The following is a 19,984-nucleotide window of genomic DNA, read 5'->3' as shown; positions in this document are numbered from 1 at the left end:
AAAACAATATGAAAAATAATATATATGTATAACTGAGTCACTTTGCTGTACAGCGGAAACTAACACAACATTGTAAATCAACTATACTTCAACTAAAAAAAAAAAGAAAAGAAAAGAAAGAAACGGACCCCAGGGCTCTTGTTTAGTGCCTTCCGTGCGGGTGACTTGCGACAGGCTTTCCCAAAAGGGAAAGTAAGGACTTAGAACAAGTTTTAGAATCTCCCCACTTCTCTCTGTGTATCAGGACTCTAAGTACTGCTGTAAACATCCAGACCGGGCAGGCCTCCTGACCACGACCCATGAGCTGTGTTGGGCGTCACTCAGCGGGGGGCCGGCCGCGGGGAGGGGATGGCCCTGCAGGAGACGGGGCCCTAGGCCAGCCCGGCCCAGCCAGGACAGGGGGGACGTGGAAGGTCAAGGGGAGCTCGGGGGTGGGGGGCAGGCGGCTTGAGGGCAGGACGTCAGTTGGCTGTGGACGTGGAGAAGCTTATTTCAAAGATCATTTAGAGAGGTTTTTTAAATTTAATTTTAAAAAGTGCGCCTCTTTCTGCAGGCGCACACCTGCGCCTGTGGCTGTGCCGGTGCCCCTGGAGTCTGCGACAAGGTGGCCCAGGTAGCAGCTAAACACAGAGTGCTTTCGACACCTGTAGACGACTGGAGAAGGCGGTCACACCAGTTGCTAGCATTTGCTGAGAGCCGCGTGGTTTGGGGCATCGGGAGCAGAACAGGGCATCGCCCCGGCCTTGAGGGCCGCCTGCCTCAGGAGGCCATCTGTCCTTTTCGTCTGAGCCCATCCCCGTTTATGCCTGTTGTCCTGGTATCACTGTTAACAGCACCCCATTGACACCCAGAGTGCCCCAGTGTGGAGGAATTACTTGCTTGCCTTACTTGCAAGTCTGGTGGCGAGAGGCTAATTTGTAAACATTTATCTCATTACTGCTCATCTCACAATGAGCCTGACGTGCAAAGGGGCCTAGTCTGGCCGGTCGGTAGACCCCCTCCCCTGCCTGCCCCCACCCCTGGCACCCCCCTCGTCTACCTACTTTCTGCTTCTCTCCCACAGTCCCGAACCCTCCCTGCCTCATAGCTGCCCACACAGGGCCCAGAACTTGCTCAGCGTCCAGGAGGATGGGCACGCATCCCCACTGGAGCCCCTTTGGAGCAGACTGTGGGGTGCGGCCTCCCCTCTCTTTTCTTCTTCTGGAATTGTCTTTGGGGAGAATTTTCATTTACCGATGGCCACTTGAGTGCCCCCTAGTCCCCCAGTTCTCTAGGGTATTTTGGAAAGAGCCTTCTGTGCTTCGATGCTGTCATTTTGATGGGCTGCCAGGAGGAGAGGTGGATACGCATGCGTGCTTGGGGTCCTGCCTTCAGCTCGGCACGCTGCTGGGCCCCGCTTCCTACTTGCCTCCACCCCTGGGAAGGAGACACGGTGCCATAGGAGGGGCTGGGCTGTGGAGCCCCCCCAGACCTGGGCGTCAGGACAGGCGGTAAGGCTGCCCTGAGATGGGGAAGCCGAGCACAGGATGGCGTCCGAGGCCCCTTCTGCCCGCATCCTTCAATAATTGCTCCGCAGTGATTTTGAGTTAGGGAGACGCCCTGATTGTAGAAGCCAAACCTCTTTAGGATCACGATAGGCGATGGTCTCTGGTGGTGGGCTAGAGATGAACTGACAACGTCTTAGAACAGAATGGGAATCCTAAACGAGCCTTTGTGGAAGAATGGATACATGCTGGCTTCTCTCTTCCTTTTGTTTTTCATCATTGCCTTTGAGGAGATAGTGAATTCCTCATTTGAAATAATTCCATTGTGAACTTTTCATTTTCATCCCTCGCCCTTTTTGATTTGTTTACTTTCCCCCAGGTGTGGTCCTGCCTACTTTGGAAATTTGGAATCACAATTAGATATGAGTAGGAGGTGGTACTGAAGAAGCTGGCTTCCCCAGAGCTGAGAACTCACCCCCAGTTCCCAGGGCCTTTTGTTTTCTAAGAGGCTGGAAGTTAGAAGAAATTAGAGCAGCAAGTTTTTTTTTGATTTCTCTGTCCTGCCTTAAAGGTTTCTACACTAAAACAAGTTAGCTTATTTTTCATAAATGAATTCATTAAGTGTGCAGGCGTGTATATTTTTTTACTTTTCGGCAAGGCCGCCGTGCCTTGTGTTTGAAAACATGAATGAACTTGCCGAACGGAAGAGGAGGGGCTTGACCCACAGGGGCGGCTTCTGCTGGTTCTTCCCGCCTGCTCTCTCTCTACGCTGTTATTTGCCCTCTGATAACATCACCTGGCTCTTACCTGCCTCTTTTTTCCAAGGTGATGTAGGCATTCCCAGCAAATCATCAGACAGTCGTTTTACAGCAGAGGAAGGAACTGACACCCGGGAGGGACTAGTAACTCCCTCTCCAGATTCTGAAAACGCAAAATGAAACAAAGGCAGGAAGGATTCCCTGTACCCAGCCGAGTCACTGAGAGCCAACACTTAAAAACAAAACCCAAACAGCAGTGAAACCCCAGAGGACAAAGCCCAGCTTAAGCGAAGCTTGCCTGTTGTGTTTCTGCACTCGTGTTTGATCCCTTAGTAAATAATTGAAGAATTTGGGACAGTTCCAAAACGGAAACGTTTCCCAGTCATATCCATCTGAGAGTGTTTGGAGGAGCTGTTCAGTATTCCACCCAGTTGAGTTTTTGTGGAGGGAAAAAAAGGACTCAGTGTTGTAGCAACTCTGTCATGTTCTAGCCCGACTCTGGCTTTGGAGGTTTTGTTCTTTGCTGGGTGACTAGATAAATTAGTGAAAGGCAGAATATAGGAGGAGGAGGAGGGGTGTAGTGGGGAGAACCAAATGTACTGACTGCCTGGTTCAGTGTCGTGTGCTAAGTATCAGTACGTTCTCTGAGTCAGCTCCTCCAGTCCTGGGAAGGGTGCACATCTCCCGCAAATGTTCAACAACGCAGGAGGGCAGGTGTTTACAGTCAGGCCAGGTCCCTGGGCTGTGTCAGGTCCTGGACTTTGCTCTAAGGAGACAGAGGAGGCCACCAGCTTGTCAGGCTCTTGCACTAGAGTCCGTAGAAAAGCAATCTATTTTATGGGGCTTCCCTGGTGGCGCAGTGGTTAAGACTCCGCCTGCCAAAGCAGGGGACACGGATTCGAGCCCTGGTCCGGGAAGATTCCACATGCTGCGGAGCAGCTAAGCCCATGAGCCACAACTACTGAAGCCCGCGTGCCTAGAGCCCGTGCTCTACAACAAGAGAAGCCACTGCAACAAGAAGCGCACGCACCGCAACGAAGAGTAGCCCCTACTTGCCGCAACTAGAGAAAGCCTGCGTGCAGCAGCGAAGACCCAACGCAGCCAAATAAATAAATAAATTTATTTAAAAAATATCTATTTTATATTGCAACCCATAGGAACACCTTAGGATTTAGAGGACAGACGCTCCAGCCTGAGAGAAACCCCAGGACACAAGAACACCTTGTCTCACGTGAAGCCCTAACAGAAATGAAACCTTCCCTCATGAAAACCACTTCCCCTCTGCTTTTAGCATACCTGTGCCAGCAGACAGGTAGCGACCCCGACCCTCGTGGGTAGATGTGCCAGTCATGGGAAGAAACGGGTGATTTTCCACAAGAGAGGACAGTGAACATATTAATTATAGCTTTAGAAAACCCTTTAGATACCAGCATTATCCTTTATTTAGAAAGCCTGGACTCGCCCTTGTGTCATCTGCAAGTGCTTGTCTTATTGTCTCTGAGTTTTCCTTTGACGCTGGTGGTACGAGACCAGTGCCCCTCAGGATTCCCTTTTAAGTCACTGCAGTATTTAGGGTGGGGGAGGAGGGCCTTAGGATGGGGTGTGTAGCCAGGGATTCTTCTTCCCAGAGCCTTAGTCACGAGTCTCACTCCTAATTCGGGAGAGATGGATCTCAAGGATCAAAGACATAGCCGCCTGTAAAGTTTTCCTTTTTTTTTTTTAAGTTGATTTACAATGTTGTGTTAATTTCTGCTGTACAGCAAAGTGATTCAGTTATACATATATATATTTATATATGTATACATTCTTTTTCATATTCTTTTCCATTATGGTTTATCACAGGATATTTATCATAGTTCCCTGTGCTGTAGGACCTTGTTGTTTATCCATTTAAAAAACATAAATTAATTCATTTATTTATTTTTGGCTGCATTGAGTCTTCGTTGCTGCGCGGGGCTTTCTCTAGTTGCGGCGAGCAGGGGCTACTCTTTGTTGCTGTGCGCAGGCTTCTCATTGCGGTGGCTTCTCTTGTTGTGGAGCACGGGCTATAGGCGTGCGGGCTCAGTAGTTGTGGCTCGTGGGCTCCAGAGCGCAGGCTCAGTAGTTGTGGCACACGGGCTTAGTTGCTCCGCGGCATGTGGGATCTTCCCGGACCAGGGTTCGAACCCGTGTCCTCTGCATTGGCAGGCGGATTCTTAACCACTGTGCCACCAGGGAAGTCCCTGCTGTTGGTTTCTAATCGGATACTTTTGATTTGTTGAAAGACGTTTCCTCCAGTTCTTTAGTTGCTAATAGGTCATAATCATAATCAAAAGCAGAAATGAGAGTTCAAGCTTCTCTTTATTCTTCTTCATTTCCGCGAGGTGTTTTTACTCTGGTGCTGGGCCTTGTGACCTCATTTTTCTTCCTGGGATTCTCCCTCTTCTCGGTGCCCTTTCCTACCTACGCCTTTATTGTTCATAATTTCCCTTCTCCCATTCCCCAGAACAATCCAGGCCATCCTCATCCATTTATTTTACACATATTTTGGGTGTTTATGATGAGGAAGTCTTTTAAATTTTGTGATGGACAGTGAGAGCATTCCAGTTGTGTTAAGATTTCTGGGGGTTGGTTGCAAGTGGCCATCAGCATACCCTAGCTCCTGACACCTGCCCAGTAAAAAGAACTGTCAAAACTGGTTTAAGACACCGACTGCGGTTAATTCCCCGGGTTTCTGTCTGCCACGTCACACTCGGGCAGGCCTTGGATCGTCAGGCTTTGGATACCGCATTTTAGTACCTCTCCCAGCATCCTCTATCTCCTCCTCTGCTGTCCTTTGTGGTGTGACCTGAAACGCCTATCAATGATAGACACATTCCCTTAACTTCTGAATCTCCTCCTTCAGTCTATAAAATAGGCTCACGTGTCTACCATTTGAAGAAGAAACAACCACCACCTTTACTTGACCAGCAGAGTCTTCAGGCTGCCATACTGAGTTTTGCCGGCGCTTGGACTTTCCCACATTCGGTCTCGACCCGACATCCCCGTCACTCTTCGTTCCACATGTCTGATCTCTCCTCCCATGAACTTGCGGATGGACTAAGGAATTGCCAAAGCCAGAGTTCTTTGCACCCTGATCTTATGTGACTTCGTATCTGATCAGGCCCCACTGGTGACGCTGTCTTCTTCACCGGCTTTTGATGCCACCTGAGTGAGTTCTTCTTCCAGCAGCTCTTCTTCATCTACTTCGTGGATACCGCCTCCTCCAGCCCTTGCAGACGTGGTGTTCATCAGGATGCCAGCCTCAGTCTTCCCTCTGCGTGCTGCGCGTTCTCACTGGCGACTCTCATTCCTGTACGTGTTCCCAGACCCATATCTGCACCCTACACTTCCCTCCTGGGCTTCAGGTGGCAGACACGTGCCTGCAGGATATTTCTGTGTTGATGTCCCATCAGGCCCGGAGCTCAATGTGTCAGAAACAGTTCAGCTCCTTCTGCTGTCACACAGACCTGCCACCAGTCCCCCCGCCTCATCTCGGGGTATGACACAACCATCGGCTTTGTTGTGCAGCCTAGAAACCTGCAGTCTCTGTCCTTGTTGCACACAAAGTCCTCCCTGTCTCCAATTCGTACTCCCCATCTTTGCAAAAATGAGCTTTCAAAACTGCAAATATATCATTTCACACTCCCCTATCCTTATCCCTGTCCTCCTTCCATCCCATCCCCTTTTTTCTTCCAAACTTTCAAATCTTTCAGTGGTTCCCCAGCACTGCAGGGTGAAATTTCTAAGTTCTTAGGATGCTCTGAACTTTGTTTCCTTCCAGACTCTATAAAGTTTTTGGATTTCTCTCTTATTAGTGGGATCGGATAAGTTTCCTTAACTTTGCATGTGATCCTTGCCCAGTTTTGTAGAGTTCTGCGAGCTTTTAGAATGAATTGGGAATCTTCTGCCTCTCAGTGCTAGAATGTTTGTGGGTGGAGATGTCACTTGTAACAGGGTTGAAAGGAAAAATGGTTTCTTCTGGTTTGACCATGGTGGGCACAGCCATGGCACCAATAGAGACGATGCTATTTTGGACCCGGCGTTGTAGTGAGGAAACAATTGCAGGGGGGAGATTAAACACTGCAGATGGTGTAAACCATTTTACAGCTCACATACCGCACATACTCTTAAAATTTAAAAAAAAAATTGTGTTAAAATATACATAACATAAAACTTAACCGTTTTAACTGCTTTTAGTTGTACAGCTTAGCGGCTTTAGGTATATTCACGGTGTTGTTCAACCATCACCACTGTCCATCTCCAGAACTTTTTCATCATCCCAAACTGCACCATTAAACAATAACTTCCCATTTCCCCCTCCCACCAGCCGCCGGTAGCCACTACTTTCTTTCTGTTTTTCTTTAATTGAAGTATCGTTGATTTACAATATTAGTTTTAGGTGTACAGCATACACTGTTCTACTTTCTGTCTCTAAGAATCTGCCGTTTCTTGGCACATCCTGTATCTGGAGTCACACAGTATGTGTCCTTTTGTGTCTGCTTTATTTCACTTGCCTTAACGTTTGCAAATACTCTTGAACTTGATTTTTACCTGGGAACGAAGGGGAGGACAGGGCCACATTTACTATGTGTGGTTCACTGTGGCATGTCGTTGAAATTGATTGCTTCAGTAATTTTCCCAGTCACCGGCAGAAGGGGGTATTAGGTATCCCATTTTACAGATGCATATATGGACTTGGAGACGTTAACATTCTTGAGGGCCCATGGCTAGTAACCGTGGTGGTGCCATGTTTTGAACCCAGTCTTGTCTGACTCCAAAGCCTACTTATTGTATTCTCTGTCTGCTGCTTGGCTCTCCACCCCCGCGCCCACCCCGCCCCCACCCCATACTGGGTTTCTGATGGTGGAGCATTCTGCTGGGCTTGTCCTGAACTGTGTGGCTTGCGCGTCTTACCGGGTGTGGGTCACACCTTGCCTGTCCCCATCACAGTGGCCTGAAAGCCTTCCCCTTGAGTTCAGACAGGATAGCCATCAGCTACTGTGGGTAGTAGTTTTGCTGATTGGTGCAGTTCAGTGAATGGATTTTTCCATAAAATGTTCTTCAGATACCTAGCCTTGTGGAAGCTTTGATTCACAGATCATTCTTACGAAGCATCCCGAGCAGAGTGTGATGGAATCTGGCTAGCTCTGAAATGGAGTCTGAGGGACTTGGGAGTATGTCGTGTTAACTGTCACTTTTCCCCTATTGCAGTAAGATGCGTCCTAAAAAGTGGGACCTGGAGGGTTTCTTTCTGTTCTATTGTTGCCTCATTTCCCATCAGGGTGAGGTAAAATTCCTCACAGTTGAGGCCACCTTCACTTTTTAGACGAGTGGGCTTCGTAGTGGGCACAGGGTGGGCCCTGGCACTGCAGTATTTTCCAAGTGAGAAATAAAGCAAATTGATGGGATTCATTCATTTACTCAACAACTAAGGTTCTGGACTGTAGCAATGAGTAACTAGATACAAGTTCCTTTCTTCATGGAGCTTACTTCGCACTTGAGGGAAAGAGCCCACAAGCAAGTCAGCTGAGTGAGTTTTCATAGTCTACGGGGAAGTGAGAAGTGCTTTGGAGAAAAGTGAAGCCGAGTGGGCCGAGGGCGTGCACGCACACCCATGGTATTCAGTAGGGTGGTTGGAGCGGGCCTGGCTGAGAACGTGGCACTGGGACAGAGACTGGGCGGGATGTTGGGACGGGCTGGGTGGCAGCCTTGGGGAAGGGCATTCCAGGCAGAGAGAGTGTCTGGCATGGGGAGGAAGCAGCTGGGAGGCCAGTGAGGGGAGGGGGTGGCCATCGCGGAGACCAGTTCTTACACAACATGGAGCCCTTGGCGGGTTTTCATGCTATGACTTAACTTTTAGACGGACATTCTGGTCGCGTGGTGAGAATAGATGGAAGGGAGCCCAGGGTGGAAGGAAGGATCCAAACAGGGTAGAGTGACGGTGCTTTGCTGTTGGCCACTGTGTTTGGGGTTGTTCACTGGAGCGCGAAGCTCGTACCATTCACATTATTCCCTGTCTTACCCAGGCACCCCCAACCACTTCCTCCAAATTTGCTGGCATCATGGTCGATGCTGGTGATTCAGAAATGATGGAGATACAGAACCTGTCTTTAGGGAGCGCTCAAGCTAGGCTTTAGGCACTAGTGAAACAGATGGTTTAACAAACCAGAGGTCGCAACCGCTACAAGAGCAGTGTGCGGTGGGTGTGCGGGACGTACCGCCTTCCGTCCCGGGCTACTGGGTATAGGCGGGAGGGCGCTGGAGCAAGTGATGCTTGAAGTGAGCCTTGAGAGGCACGAGAGTGACACAGAGAGAAAGCACAGTGCTTCAGGCAGGGACCCGTGTCAGTGAGAGCTGGCACATTCGGGAAAGCTGTGGTTGATGACTGGCCCACAGAGCGAATTGAGGTGTGTGGACTGTGGGCTCTTCAGAGCGTTCTCCGCGGCACCGATGGGCCACGCAGGCTGCACTGCTTCCCATCACAACTCAGCTCCCGACCCAGCTGTTGGCCTTGCTTCCTTCTGCCGCAGGCACCACTTCAGGATCATTTCCGGATTGATAGATAACAAATACCTGCCTTTGGCAGGTGTAATGAATTCTTCTTCCACAGTCCAGTCACCAGAAAGATCAGAGTAGAGTGCTTTTAAAACAAGTAACTGATTTTTCTTTTACAGCTCTATCGAGGTATAATTTACCTGTTAATCATGCAGTTCAGTTATTTTTTAGTAAATTTACGGAGTTGCACAGCCATCACCGCAATCCGCTGTTAGAGCGTTTGCCCATCACTCGGAAAGATCCCTTGCCTCCGCCTGCAGGCATTCCCCACCCCCACCTGCAGTCGTAGGTGACCATTTCTCTGCTTCCTGTCTCTGTCGATTTGCCTTTCCTGAGCATTTCGTGTAAATGGGATCATACAGTAGGTAGTCTCTTATGTCTGATTTCTTTATCCTGTATTCCAGGTTCATGGATATTATAGCGTGCATCAGTACTAGTTTGTTCCCCTTTACCGTGAATGGTGTTTGATCGTGTGGAGGTACCACATTTTGTTTCTCTAGTCATCAGTTGATGGGTATTTGGGTTATTAGCACTTCTTGGCTCTTAAGAGTGATGCCCACTTTTTTGCCAGAAGGGCATCCAGTGGGCCGAGGGTTCTCTGGGGAAGGTGCACACGAGAGTGATTTCGGTTTGGGGAGTGTCCTTACACACTTAACTGTCCTTGCCTCGCCCTTTTGGAAGACTGGTGGCGTAATGAATGTTACTGGAGCCACGTGGTAGCTGAGTGGCCTTGCCCAGTTGCCTGTTTCCTTAGCTGGGAGGTGGGGATGCTTATAGGTGCGGTGCTTGGTACAGGGTGTCGTGAGGATTCAGTGAGATAATAGGGAGAATATGTGCAAGGTAACGGTTCATTTTCCCCATGAGCCCCCCAGCCGCCAACACCCACCCGTGTGCTGCCCCTGGGGAAGTGCTTGGGGATGAGAGGGGCTGTGTTAGGACCGCCCCGCTTCGAGTGGTCTGTGGTCTTTGGAGAGAGGTGTGGAGTGCCCGTGAAGTAGAGGGCCGGGGAGGAGCCCAGAGGCTGGAAGAGCTCCCGGGAGGGGCGCGGGGTGGGGGGCTCTTAGGAGACCCCGTAGGCCTGGCTGACTGGCTGGCTGGAGGAGAGGAGTGGGGAGGTCAGCTTAGAAGCATATTGGGAGAATTTTAAAAGCCCACGTGGAAGACTTGGGTCCTTGTTTAATCCCTTGGGCAGCCATGAATGCTTTGGTGCCTGATCTCACGTTTATGAGATGCGTCTGGAGGAGGGAGGTTGCAGATTTAGGGGCCTTTGGCCGGATTCCACCCACGAAATGTGTTTTTGGGCTCCCCAGTCCTTTAAATTCATTCAGAAAGTTGCCTGTGTTTAAAATCTGGCCATCTGGCCACGCTGGCTTCAGTTCCCACCTGGTGTCAAGTGAGCAGGGCTTCCCGAGGAGTCCAGGTTTCCGTGGTTAGGTGCCGCCTCATCTCTCCCTGCTTGAGTTGCAGCCGTGGGTCTAGAGCTGCGCTGGATGGCACGGTGGCCTTGAGCCCCGTGCGGCTGTTGAAAGTTACATTAAGGAGCTCGATGGTTTAAGCAAAATTTAAGATTCTTTTTCCCATTCACACGAGCCACATTTCACTTGCTCAGTAGCCATATGTGGTTAGTGGCTGCTGATTTGTACAGCACCAATCTGGGACATTCCTGTCACTGCTGAACATTGTATGGGGCTGGTCCAGATCTTTGAACAAAGGTTACTGACTCTGCCTCGCACTGTGCTCAACGCCGGCCTCCTGGGCTCGCTGGGCCTGTTGCTGCTCGTGTGTGAAATGAAGTGGTTTGATGACGGATGATCCTTTCTAATGGTAAGACCCTGGTGTATGGGCAACAACAGGTAACAAGCCTATCACTTCGTGAGCCCCATTAATCTCACATTAAGTACTTATATTTTAACAGACTTTTGTGGCTCAAAAAGTGTCTCCGGCGGCCATTCCAGAAGAGGGATTTAAAAAGTCAGCGGCCCAGAGGCATCTGGCTGGCACGAGTGTCCCAGGAGTCGCTGGGTGAAGCTGTGAAGGACAGCATGCTTGTGTGAACAGTTCTGCTGTCTTGCATGAACGCACAGGGTCACCGACTTTGTCACACTCTTCTTGGGTATCTGTGTTGTGCTTTTATTCTTGGGATTGAAAGTGAGTGCACTGTAAGAGTACTAATTGATTTCCCCCTTACTTAATAAGGTTGCAGTGTAGAGTCTTAAAATGACAACAAAATGTATAGAGTCAGCAGCCTGTGGCCCCATAGGGCACCTAGTGCATTATGGTAAAAATAATGCTAGTCAGGTGTACAGCGTGTGTTCTTTTTCAGAACCTGTCCTGAGGAGATAAGTGCACGTGTGCGGACGTGTGTACCCATCACAGTGTTGATTAAGATAATGACTGTGGGTAGGGGCTTGGCGGCTCGGTTTAGGGATTGTGGTGCCTGCACCCAGTGGGGTAGCATCCAGCCACTGGAAATGGGGTGGAGATCTGTATGTATAGATCTGGGGCGATTTCCATGGCATACGAACCGTTTCTGTAGAACTCACAGCACAGACATGTGCACACGTGTACATGCGAGATGTCTTGAGGGACAGTCATCAGCATGTTGACAGTTGGGTGATGAGATTTCAGGCGCCCTCACTTTCATCTTTGGGGTTGTGCCCCCTCGGACTGTTCCTCTCTTTGCTCAGTAGGCTGTGCTTTTTTGTTTTTTATTTTTTGAAAGTGCTGCTGTCATAAAGAAGGGAACAAACACTTACTGAGTGCCTACTGTATGCCAGCCATTTTGTTAAAACTCTTAACCCTCCTGTGTACTCTTTGAGGGAAAGGTGTTTTATTCTGACTTTACTGATGAAGCTCGTGAATCCTGGAGACGGAGCAGCTCCTTTGGGCAGTAGACGTGGCAGAGCTGGGATTCAAGCCTGGATCTGTACTCACAGCACCCTTGGACTTTTCCTGTTTTGGGCATTATCAGAGCATCAGAGACGTTTGGAACTGAGACCGACTTTATCTGGTAGTGGCAGAGAAGAAACGTGACCTGCCCAAGGTCTTCAGCTAGCTAGAGAGAGGTGAGGAGGGCTAAAAGGTGGGGTTTTGTGATACTGTGATTTTGCTGTGCTGAGAATAGCCTTGATCAAGTCAGGAGGCCCCCCCACCCCTACCCCGCTCCAGTTCCATCACTACCCAAACTTTATGACCTTGGTTAAGTCTCTCTACCTCTTTTTTGAATTTTCCTCGCTTGCAAAATAAGGGCAGTATGTTCTACATCTCAGGTTATTGTGAGATTATTCAGATTCATCCAGAAGTGCCTTAAAAACAATAAAATACGATATGAATGCAAAATATTATTTTTATTCCAGCCAGTCTGGTCTTCCGAGGCTCAAGAAGTGACCTGTTCATCCAGCCTAGCTTGTCCCTTATGGACATTTTTTGGGGAAAAGGATTTAGAATTTCTTTCTTTTTTATTTTTTTATTTTTTATTTTTTTGCGGTACGCAGGCCTCTCACTGTTGTGGCCTCTCCCATTGCGGAGCACAGGCTCCGGACGCGTAGGCTCAGCGGCCGTGGCTCACGGGCCCAGCTGCTCCGCGGCATGTGGGATCTTCCCGGACCAGGGCACGAACCCGTGTCCCCTGCATTGGCAGGTGGACTTTCAACCACTGCCCCACCAGGGAAGCCCTAGAATTTCTTTCTTTGATCATTGAGCAGATGTTATACCGTGGAGAGAGAACTGTGGTTGGTTCCATTTTGGTGCTTTGACTTGTAGTTTAGAAAGTAAGTAAGGCAGAGACGAGGTCCAAGCCACTTGTCACAGACTTTTATATATAGGTCAAGTGGTCCAGGGTCACTCCCACTTTTCTAGTTTTTAAAACCTTTTAAAAAAAATGTGAGCTGTATTTAGAAAGTGCATAAAATGCAAATGCACAGTTTAATGAGATGTAAAGCCAGCAGCTCTTTAATTGCCACTCGGGACAAGAGCTGGAACATTGCCAGCACTCCCCGAAGTTACCACTCTCCTGACTTGTATGGTATCACTCTCTTGCTTTTCTTTTTTGGTTTTATCATCTAAATATGCACCTTAAAATTATAGTTTATGTTTGCTTGTTGTTGGACTTATACAAAAGTGTATATACAAGCCTTTTCACTCATTATTATAGATTTATCTCTGCTGTTGAGCATAGCTTTGATTCATTTATTTTGATTGATTATTGTATTCCCTGGCATGAAAACTGCAACTTTCACATTCTACAGTAGATGGACACATGGATTTCTAGTTTTTGGCTATCACGAATGGGGCTGCTCTGAGCATTTTTGTGCATTTCTCCTGTTGTACAGGTGCATGCATTTCTGTTGGGCATATTCCTAGCAGTGGAATAGCTGTATCTCCAGATTTGGGAGATATACCAAGATGTTTTCTGAAGTGTTGGTTGTACCAGTTTACATTCTACCAGCCCAAGTTTCCATGGAAACACGTTCTTGTCAACACTTGGTCTTGTCGTTCTTTAATTTTAGCCATTCAGGGAGTATGCAGTAGTGTGTCATTGTATTTTAGTTTATGTTTCTCTGATGAGTAATGGAGGTTGAACAACTTTTCATGTACTTAGGAACATTGATATCTTTTGTGAAGGGCCTGTTCAAATGTTTTGCCCATTTTTCTACTAGGTTGCTTGTTGATTGGGCTTGTAGGTGATCTGTATATTTTCTAGAATCAACCTGTTGTTGCTTATTTGTTTTATAAATATCTCTTTCCAATGTGACTTGCCTTTTAACTTCCTTAGGGTGTTTTGGTATACCACAGTTCTTAATTTTAATTTGGTCCAGTGCATCACTCTTTCTTTTAATGGTTTATGTTTACTGTGTCCTGATACTTTCTCCTATCCTGGGATCATGCAGCTGTTTTCCTGTGTCATTTGCTAAAAGCTTTATTGTTTTGTTTTCCACACTTATATCTATACCAGGAGTTCATCTTGACGTATGGGGTGAGAGAGGAGTTAGTTTCTGTTTTATTCTAGATAGATACTCAGTGGGCCCAGGGTTCTCACTCCTCTATAGTGCACACTTTGTCATAAAGAAGGTGCCCATATATGCATGAGTCTGTTTCTTTATTCTGTTCTGTTGCTATATTTGTCTTTTCTTGAGCCGATAGCACATTCTTGCTGTTTTATAATAAATCTTGATATCCCATGGGAGCGAGTTTCACCAGCTTGTGTCCTGCCATTTGCATTTCCACATAGATTTTGGAATCAACTTGTGAACTTCCTAAAGAAAAATTATAGTTGGGATTTTGAGTGGAATTTTATGTGTAGATCAATTTGGGGAAAATGGAAATTTTGCAATACTGAGTATTTCAGTCTGTAGCTTCTCTCTGTTTATTTTGGTCATCTTTAATTTTTCTTTCTTTTTTTTTTATCATTCCATAGCTTTTGGGGTAGAGATTTATTTTGGCTAGATTTATTCCTAGGTGTTAATTTTTATGCAATTAAGAATGGAAACTTAAGATTTCCTTTTTTGGCTTGTCGTTGGTATAGAAATGTAATTGTTTTTTGCCGGGGGAGGGTACATTGACTTTGTATTAATCAGTCTTGCTAAACTCACTTATTTTATAATATACCTGTAGATCTTCTGGATTTTCTACTTACAACTTCCATTAGTAATGACAGTTTAGCTTCTTCTCTCTGAGTTTTATACCTTTAATTTTTTTCTTGCCATAAAGCTTTAACTAGGACCAGTGTTGAAAAGAAATTGCAGAATGGATGTTTTTGTCCTGTTCCCCATATCAAAGGGAAAACTTGCAGTATTTCATCAAGTGTGGTGCTTGGTTTGATACTTGGATCAAAATTTGGCTCTTTCCACCTTTTAGCTGTTGTGAATAATGTCGCTCTGAGCGAGTGTACAAGTATCTGTTGGAATCCCTGCTTTCACTCCTTTTGGGTTTTATAGCCAGAAGTAGAATTGCTGGATCATACGGTGATTCTGTGTTTAATTTGGGGGACCTGCACACCGTTTCCCACGGGGACTGCACCACTGTGTATTCCTACCAGCAGTGAATGCACAAGAGTCCCAGTTTCCCCACAACTTCACCCACAGTTGTTTTCTGTTTCTGTTTTTTGGGGGATAGTAGTGACCCAGATGTGTGTCCACTATTGCTTCTTGCCTAGCGTTGCTGACCTCTCCTTTTGAACTCCTTTTCAACTTACGTTAGTTCTGTTTTTCTCTATCTTTGGTCTCTTACCTCCTCTTTTGAATTTTCCACCCTTTTGTCTCTCTGGGCTTCATTCTGGATTTTTTTCTGCAGACTCAGTTTCCTGTTTACTTTTCCCTTCGTCTGTATCTAGTGTGTTTTTAAGCCCATCCATGGAGTACTTAACTTTGGATTTCTCTCTCCCCAGTTTAAATCATGTGTTTTGTTTTCTTTACATAGTAAGAATTGTTATCTTAACATCTGTTTCTAATTATTCTCGTCCGCATAGTTCATATGGATATTTGTTTCTGCTAGTTTTCATTTACAGTTGTCCTGTGTACCTGGTTGTCTTTGGTTGTGTTTTGGACATTGTATTTGAGAATTGTCTACAGAAGGAAATTGAGGACTAGACGAGGATTATATACTCTCCATCCAGAAATGATTTGTGTTTTTATCTGCCAGGGGCTTTAGGGCACCAGTAATCTAATAAGATCATTTCTATCTGCTGTGAGGGATTGGCATTTTTCTGGGTCACCCAGATTCTTGGAAGCTGGCCTGCAGTACATCTGGAGGCTGTTTTATTTCCAATTCACTCTCCAAGTGTATAGCCATTTGGATTTCCGACCCAAGGTATAGGGATTTATCTGGGCCACTAGTCTTCGAGGGCTCTGGAGTGCATGTTCTAGATAATGTGGTTATCACAAGTAATCAATCCTCAGTGTCTTGGTTGCCCCGTCCCAGTGTATAAATGGCCCTAGGGCAAAAGTAGACCATTCGCTGTAGGCTCATCTCTCTGGATTTTACTTTTCTTATGTTTTGTGAGCCGGTAGTTCTTCTGTGCCTTCTTAGTTCTCTGATGTTTCCAAGAAGATGTTCTTTTATATGATATCCAGCATTTGTAGTTGTTTTTAGCATGAGGGGTGGTCTGAGTTACTTAGCCATTATTACCTCCTTTTAAAAGTGTCTTTTAAAAGTTATAAAGGAACTGTGTTGGACCTTGAGAACACATCTGTTCTAATTCATCACTAGTCAGTAAAGTAGGGCTTTATTGGTCACTTACCATGAGCCCGGTATTGTGCTATATGTTACAGAAGTTTTGAGGAAATACAAGGCATGGTATTTCTTACATTCAAGGAGTTTAGCTGGGGACACAAGTGTAAACTCAGAAAATTAAATAGAATATTGGAGGAGGTGCTCAAGCGTCATACAGAGTTGATGGCTTAGTGAAAACTACTGGCAGAGTGGTGGTGTGAGCCTGGCCCTCTCTCTGCCGCTGTCCCCTCCGTCCTGGCCATCTTCACCATGGTGGGCACAGGGCCCTGTCACTCCCCCTTCACATTCCAGCTCTGCCGTGGCTCCCCCACTGTGTTTGGGACCTAGCTGCGGCCCTTCCGGAGCTTCCTCCCTGGCCCCTCCCCCGCACCCGTTCCCCTCCTCCCACCCCATGTGCTCTTCTCTCTTTGCAGGGAGGTCTTCTCTTCCTTTGGTGTGAGGCTAGGTCTTCAAAGCTTATGAGCCTGGTGCAGTGAAAGCCCTTCTGGGAAGCCGCCTCTGGGAATCGACCCCAGTCCCTGTCCCCGGGACTCATAGGCGTGGCCTCCACTGACCTGAATCAGTACCTGTTTCCTCTGGCAGGGGCAGTGACAGTGCTGCGGTGCTAACAGCCAACAGGTGGAGTGGTCGGGCCCTTTCCCCTACGAGGTAGCTGTTACTCTTTCCCCCATTTAACAGGTCAGAAAACTGAGGCACAGAGAGGCTTCACGGCTCCTAATTAGAGTGGTCTTCTAGGCAATGACTTCACTCATTTATCCCTCTCTTCACTAGGGAAACAGGAACATAGAAGGGCCTGAGCTGTGAAGATAAACATGCATGGTAGTGGTTCCTTTCCTGCCCCAGCGGGGCTATGACTAAGGGAGAACTGGACAAGTGTGTGCGGTGGTTGATTCTGCTGTGAGGGTGCCTGGACTGTGCTCCAGCCTCTGCGGTCCTAGTGCTCTGGAGCTCGGCTGCATCAGTCAGCCTCATCTTCCCGGACAGTCTGTGGATTCCCCAGTGTCTCTGGGTGGGACTGTTGGGGAACGTTGCAGTCTAGGATTTAGCCAGGGCTGCCGTGGTTGGACCTGCTAGCAAACCTTCATCCTGGAAAAGCTTAAAGTCTGTTTCCCCCAAATTCCACGAGTAGGTAAACCAACATGGGCTGGCATATGTGAAAAGGCCATAGTCCTCTTGCAGCTAAGTCTTGAGGGATTATACTTAAGGCAGGTATTAATAGTTCTGCCACGAGGAACACTCCCCCCTCCGACCAGTAGTGCATCCAGACCGATGCTTAGGATTTTATCAGGAAAAGGCCAGTTCCACATCATTGAGAGGCTACTCTTTTTATAAAATAAACTTAAATTTTTAGAACAGTTTTGCATTGACAGAAAAATCCCATTATATATCATTCACCTCTAACACTGGTGGGGTATATTTCTTAAACCCGATAAAGAAATACTGACAGATTATTATTAACTTAATGTCCATAGTTTGTTCAGGTCTTAAGTAAGTTTTACCTGACGTCCTTATCATCCCAGGATATGACGCTCCACTTTATCATTGTGTCTCCTAGGCTCCTCCTTTTGGCTGTGACGATTTGACTTTCCTTGTCTTTGACGACTTAAAGTGTTTTGAAGTGTACTGATTAGGTATCTTGCAGGATGTCTATTGGGATCGAATGTGGGCTTGTGAGTTCTTATGCGAAGGATCACAGACCTTCTAATCACATACGCAGCATAGGTCCTGCCGATGTGATTTTGTGGCTGTTGGTGTTGACTTTGCTCATCTGGTTGAGATACCGTTTCAGAGGCTTTTCTCATCGTACGGTTAGTATTCTTCGGAAGAAGAGTTAAAACCTGGTACCTAGTCGTCCGTAGCTCATAAGTCATTATTTTCCGTACCATTACAGACACAAAACCTGTCGAACGACAGTTGTTTCTTTAAGAAACGTTAAGAGGTGTGTCTTAAGATTTTTACGTTGCCAATTCCTTGCAAGGATAGTGCGTGAACTGTGGTGACTAGTGGACAAACTTGGATTACTTCTTTTCGAAGCGGTGAATTTAAGAACTGAACCAGCAAAACCTAACGTTTCCGCTTTTATCGAAACGCAGGAGCCAGGGAGATACAAAAACTCGATTGTTATTATCTGAGATATCCTCCAGTAACTTCAGAGTAGCTCTCAAAATAAACTTACACAACGCAAAAACGTTGTCTACTGACAGTGAATTTCGGAGGGTTCGCCCGGAAAAACAGACAAAGAAACCTGAGCTCTCTTGAAGCTGCTAGCGCCGCCTTAAAATAGAAACAGCTTTACAACCATCTTTATACAGCTCGGAAAAACTGCTTTTGAACTTCGACCTCGTGGAAAAGAGAAAATTCTTTTTTCCAAAAATTGCACCGAGGTAAAGGGTAGCTTTACCAGGTGCGAGCGTGTTGCATAGGCGTTAGCAGTACTGCCCTCGCTAAGCGCTCATCGGACAGTAGCGCAACCCCAAGAAAAGGATGGTTGGCGCAGGCGCTCTTCGCGCCGCGAGAAGCAGGCGCCAACACCGGGTAGGCTTGTGGCGACTATCCCGAGCATTCCACCGCAGCCGCCCGGCAGCCGGCGCACCTCTGCTGATCTCGGCTCCCGAAGCTCGCCACGAACTCCGCGTTTTCGGAGGCTTCGGAAGGTCGCAAAGGGGCCGCTCAGTGTTACCCAGAAGGCCACGCGCCAGCTGCGAGCTGATATGCATATGTGCTCTCCGCCGGGGCGGGGCCTGCAGGGGGCGGGGCCGCAGCGCGCGCTCCCACCCTAGAGGGCGGGCGCCTGGGACTCAGGCCGAGGCGGTGGGGGTTGATTCGTGTCTCGCCACCGACTATTTCGTGTTAGCGCTGTAAACAGCCCTTTCCGGCAAGCGGCCCCCCTCCTGACACCCGGCTTAACCCTGCGGGTCGGCGCACGCTCCGGCTCCCGGGCCGCGTCTGAGCCAGAGATGCGGTGGGGCCCCGGGAGCCGGCGGGCGAGGGCGCCGCGCCCCCCGCCGGCCGCTGACGGGGGCCCGCTGTTTGCCGTTGCAGGTGGTTCTCCTGGGCATGGACATCCTGTCCTCGCTGGTCACCCGGCTGCAGGATCGGTTCAAGGCACAGATCGGCACAGGTGAGCTCTCTCCTCCTCCAGCCCCCGGCCTTCGCTGGGTCTCGCCAAAGCTTCACTTGGCTGTACCCGCCTTCCACCCTTGCCCTCTAGTCCCCCCCCCCCCAGCCCGCCCCCACCCCCTCCTGCATCTTTAGATGCCACGGCTGCCCCGTCGCCCTCGCCCCCCTCCTGGGCGTGGCCGGATCTGCCACCTCCGCACACCTGCTGGCACCCCACTCCCATATCTTTCTGCTGGCTTCTTCCACCTCCCTGTTCTAGTACCAACTATTACTTTGGTTTCTTCCAGTTAGCCATCAGGCTGTGGTGCCAACCAAGCCCTCCTTGTCCCTGACCCTTCCCTTTGAGAGGCATCGCTTTTTCTCTTTGAGAGTCCTGCAGGTCCGATTCAGCTGTATTGTTAACAGATTTTTGTTGTTATGACTGTTTACACTTTGGTTGTAGATGTCATTTCAAGTGTGTGGTAAATGATCACTCTTATTTTGAAGGGAGAGCAGTAAGTCAGAAAAATGAAATAAAAATAACCCCAGGTTCCGTAGATTAAGAGATGATTTAATTCCCGACCTCTGGGCTTTGATGATGACAATACAAACACTAAGCGTCTCTGTGCAGGCATTTCCTTGTAGAATTTCTCGGTTTCAATTGGTTCACGTGTATTTGTTCTGTTTACCGTCTGGTCAGTGTGCACCTTTCGATAAAGTCATGAGCTCTTCCCACTCTGGTACAAACCGCCCATCTGCAAATAAAAAATCCCTCTGAGGAATTTGATGTTTTAGTAGCATTCCATTTCCCCCTAAATTAGCTGAATTGTTCAGGGC

General features: G+C 47.9%; 1 protein-coding gene and 1 non-coding gene across 11 annotated transcripts in view; one reads left to right on the top strand and one right to left on the bottom strand.

The window, feature by feature from the left end:
* CLASP1 (cytoplasmic linker associated protein 1) overlaps positions 1-19,984 on the top strand; it is a 267,451-nt gene that overhangs the window by 65,450 nt on the left and 182,017 nt on the right. For 9 of the 10 annotated variants that reach the window (XM_073807807.1, XM_073807810.1, XM_073807809.1 and 6 more), the window contains one exon: positions 19,091-19,169. In XM_073807807.1, the coding sequence (XP_073663908.1) occupies positions 19,091-19,169 (79 nt within the window). Of the gene's footprint in view, positions 1-19,090; positions 19,170-19,984 lie in introns of those variants that run through there. The other variant, XM_073807812.1, reaches the window with a different exon arrangement.
* LOC117313083 (U4atac minor spliceosomal RNA) lies at positions 18,412-18,537 on the bottom strand. The gene has a single exon (XR_004527546.1). It is a non-coding gene; the product is annotated as a U4atac minor spliceosomal RNA (small nuclear RNA).

This window comes from Tursiops truncatus, chromosome 7, assembly GCF_011762595.2.
Source record: "Tursiops truncatus isolate mTurTru1 chromosome 7, mTurTru1.mat.Y, whole genome shotgun sequence".
NCBI classification, from domain to species: domain Eukaryota; kingdom Metazoa; phylum Chordata; class Mammalia; order Artiodactyla; family Delphinidae; genus Tursiops; species Tursiops truncatus.
This window is presented reverse-complemented; position numbering and strand designations above follow the sequence as displayed.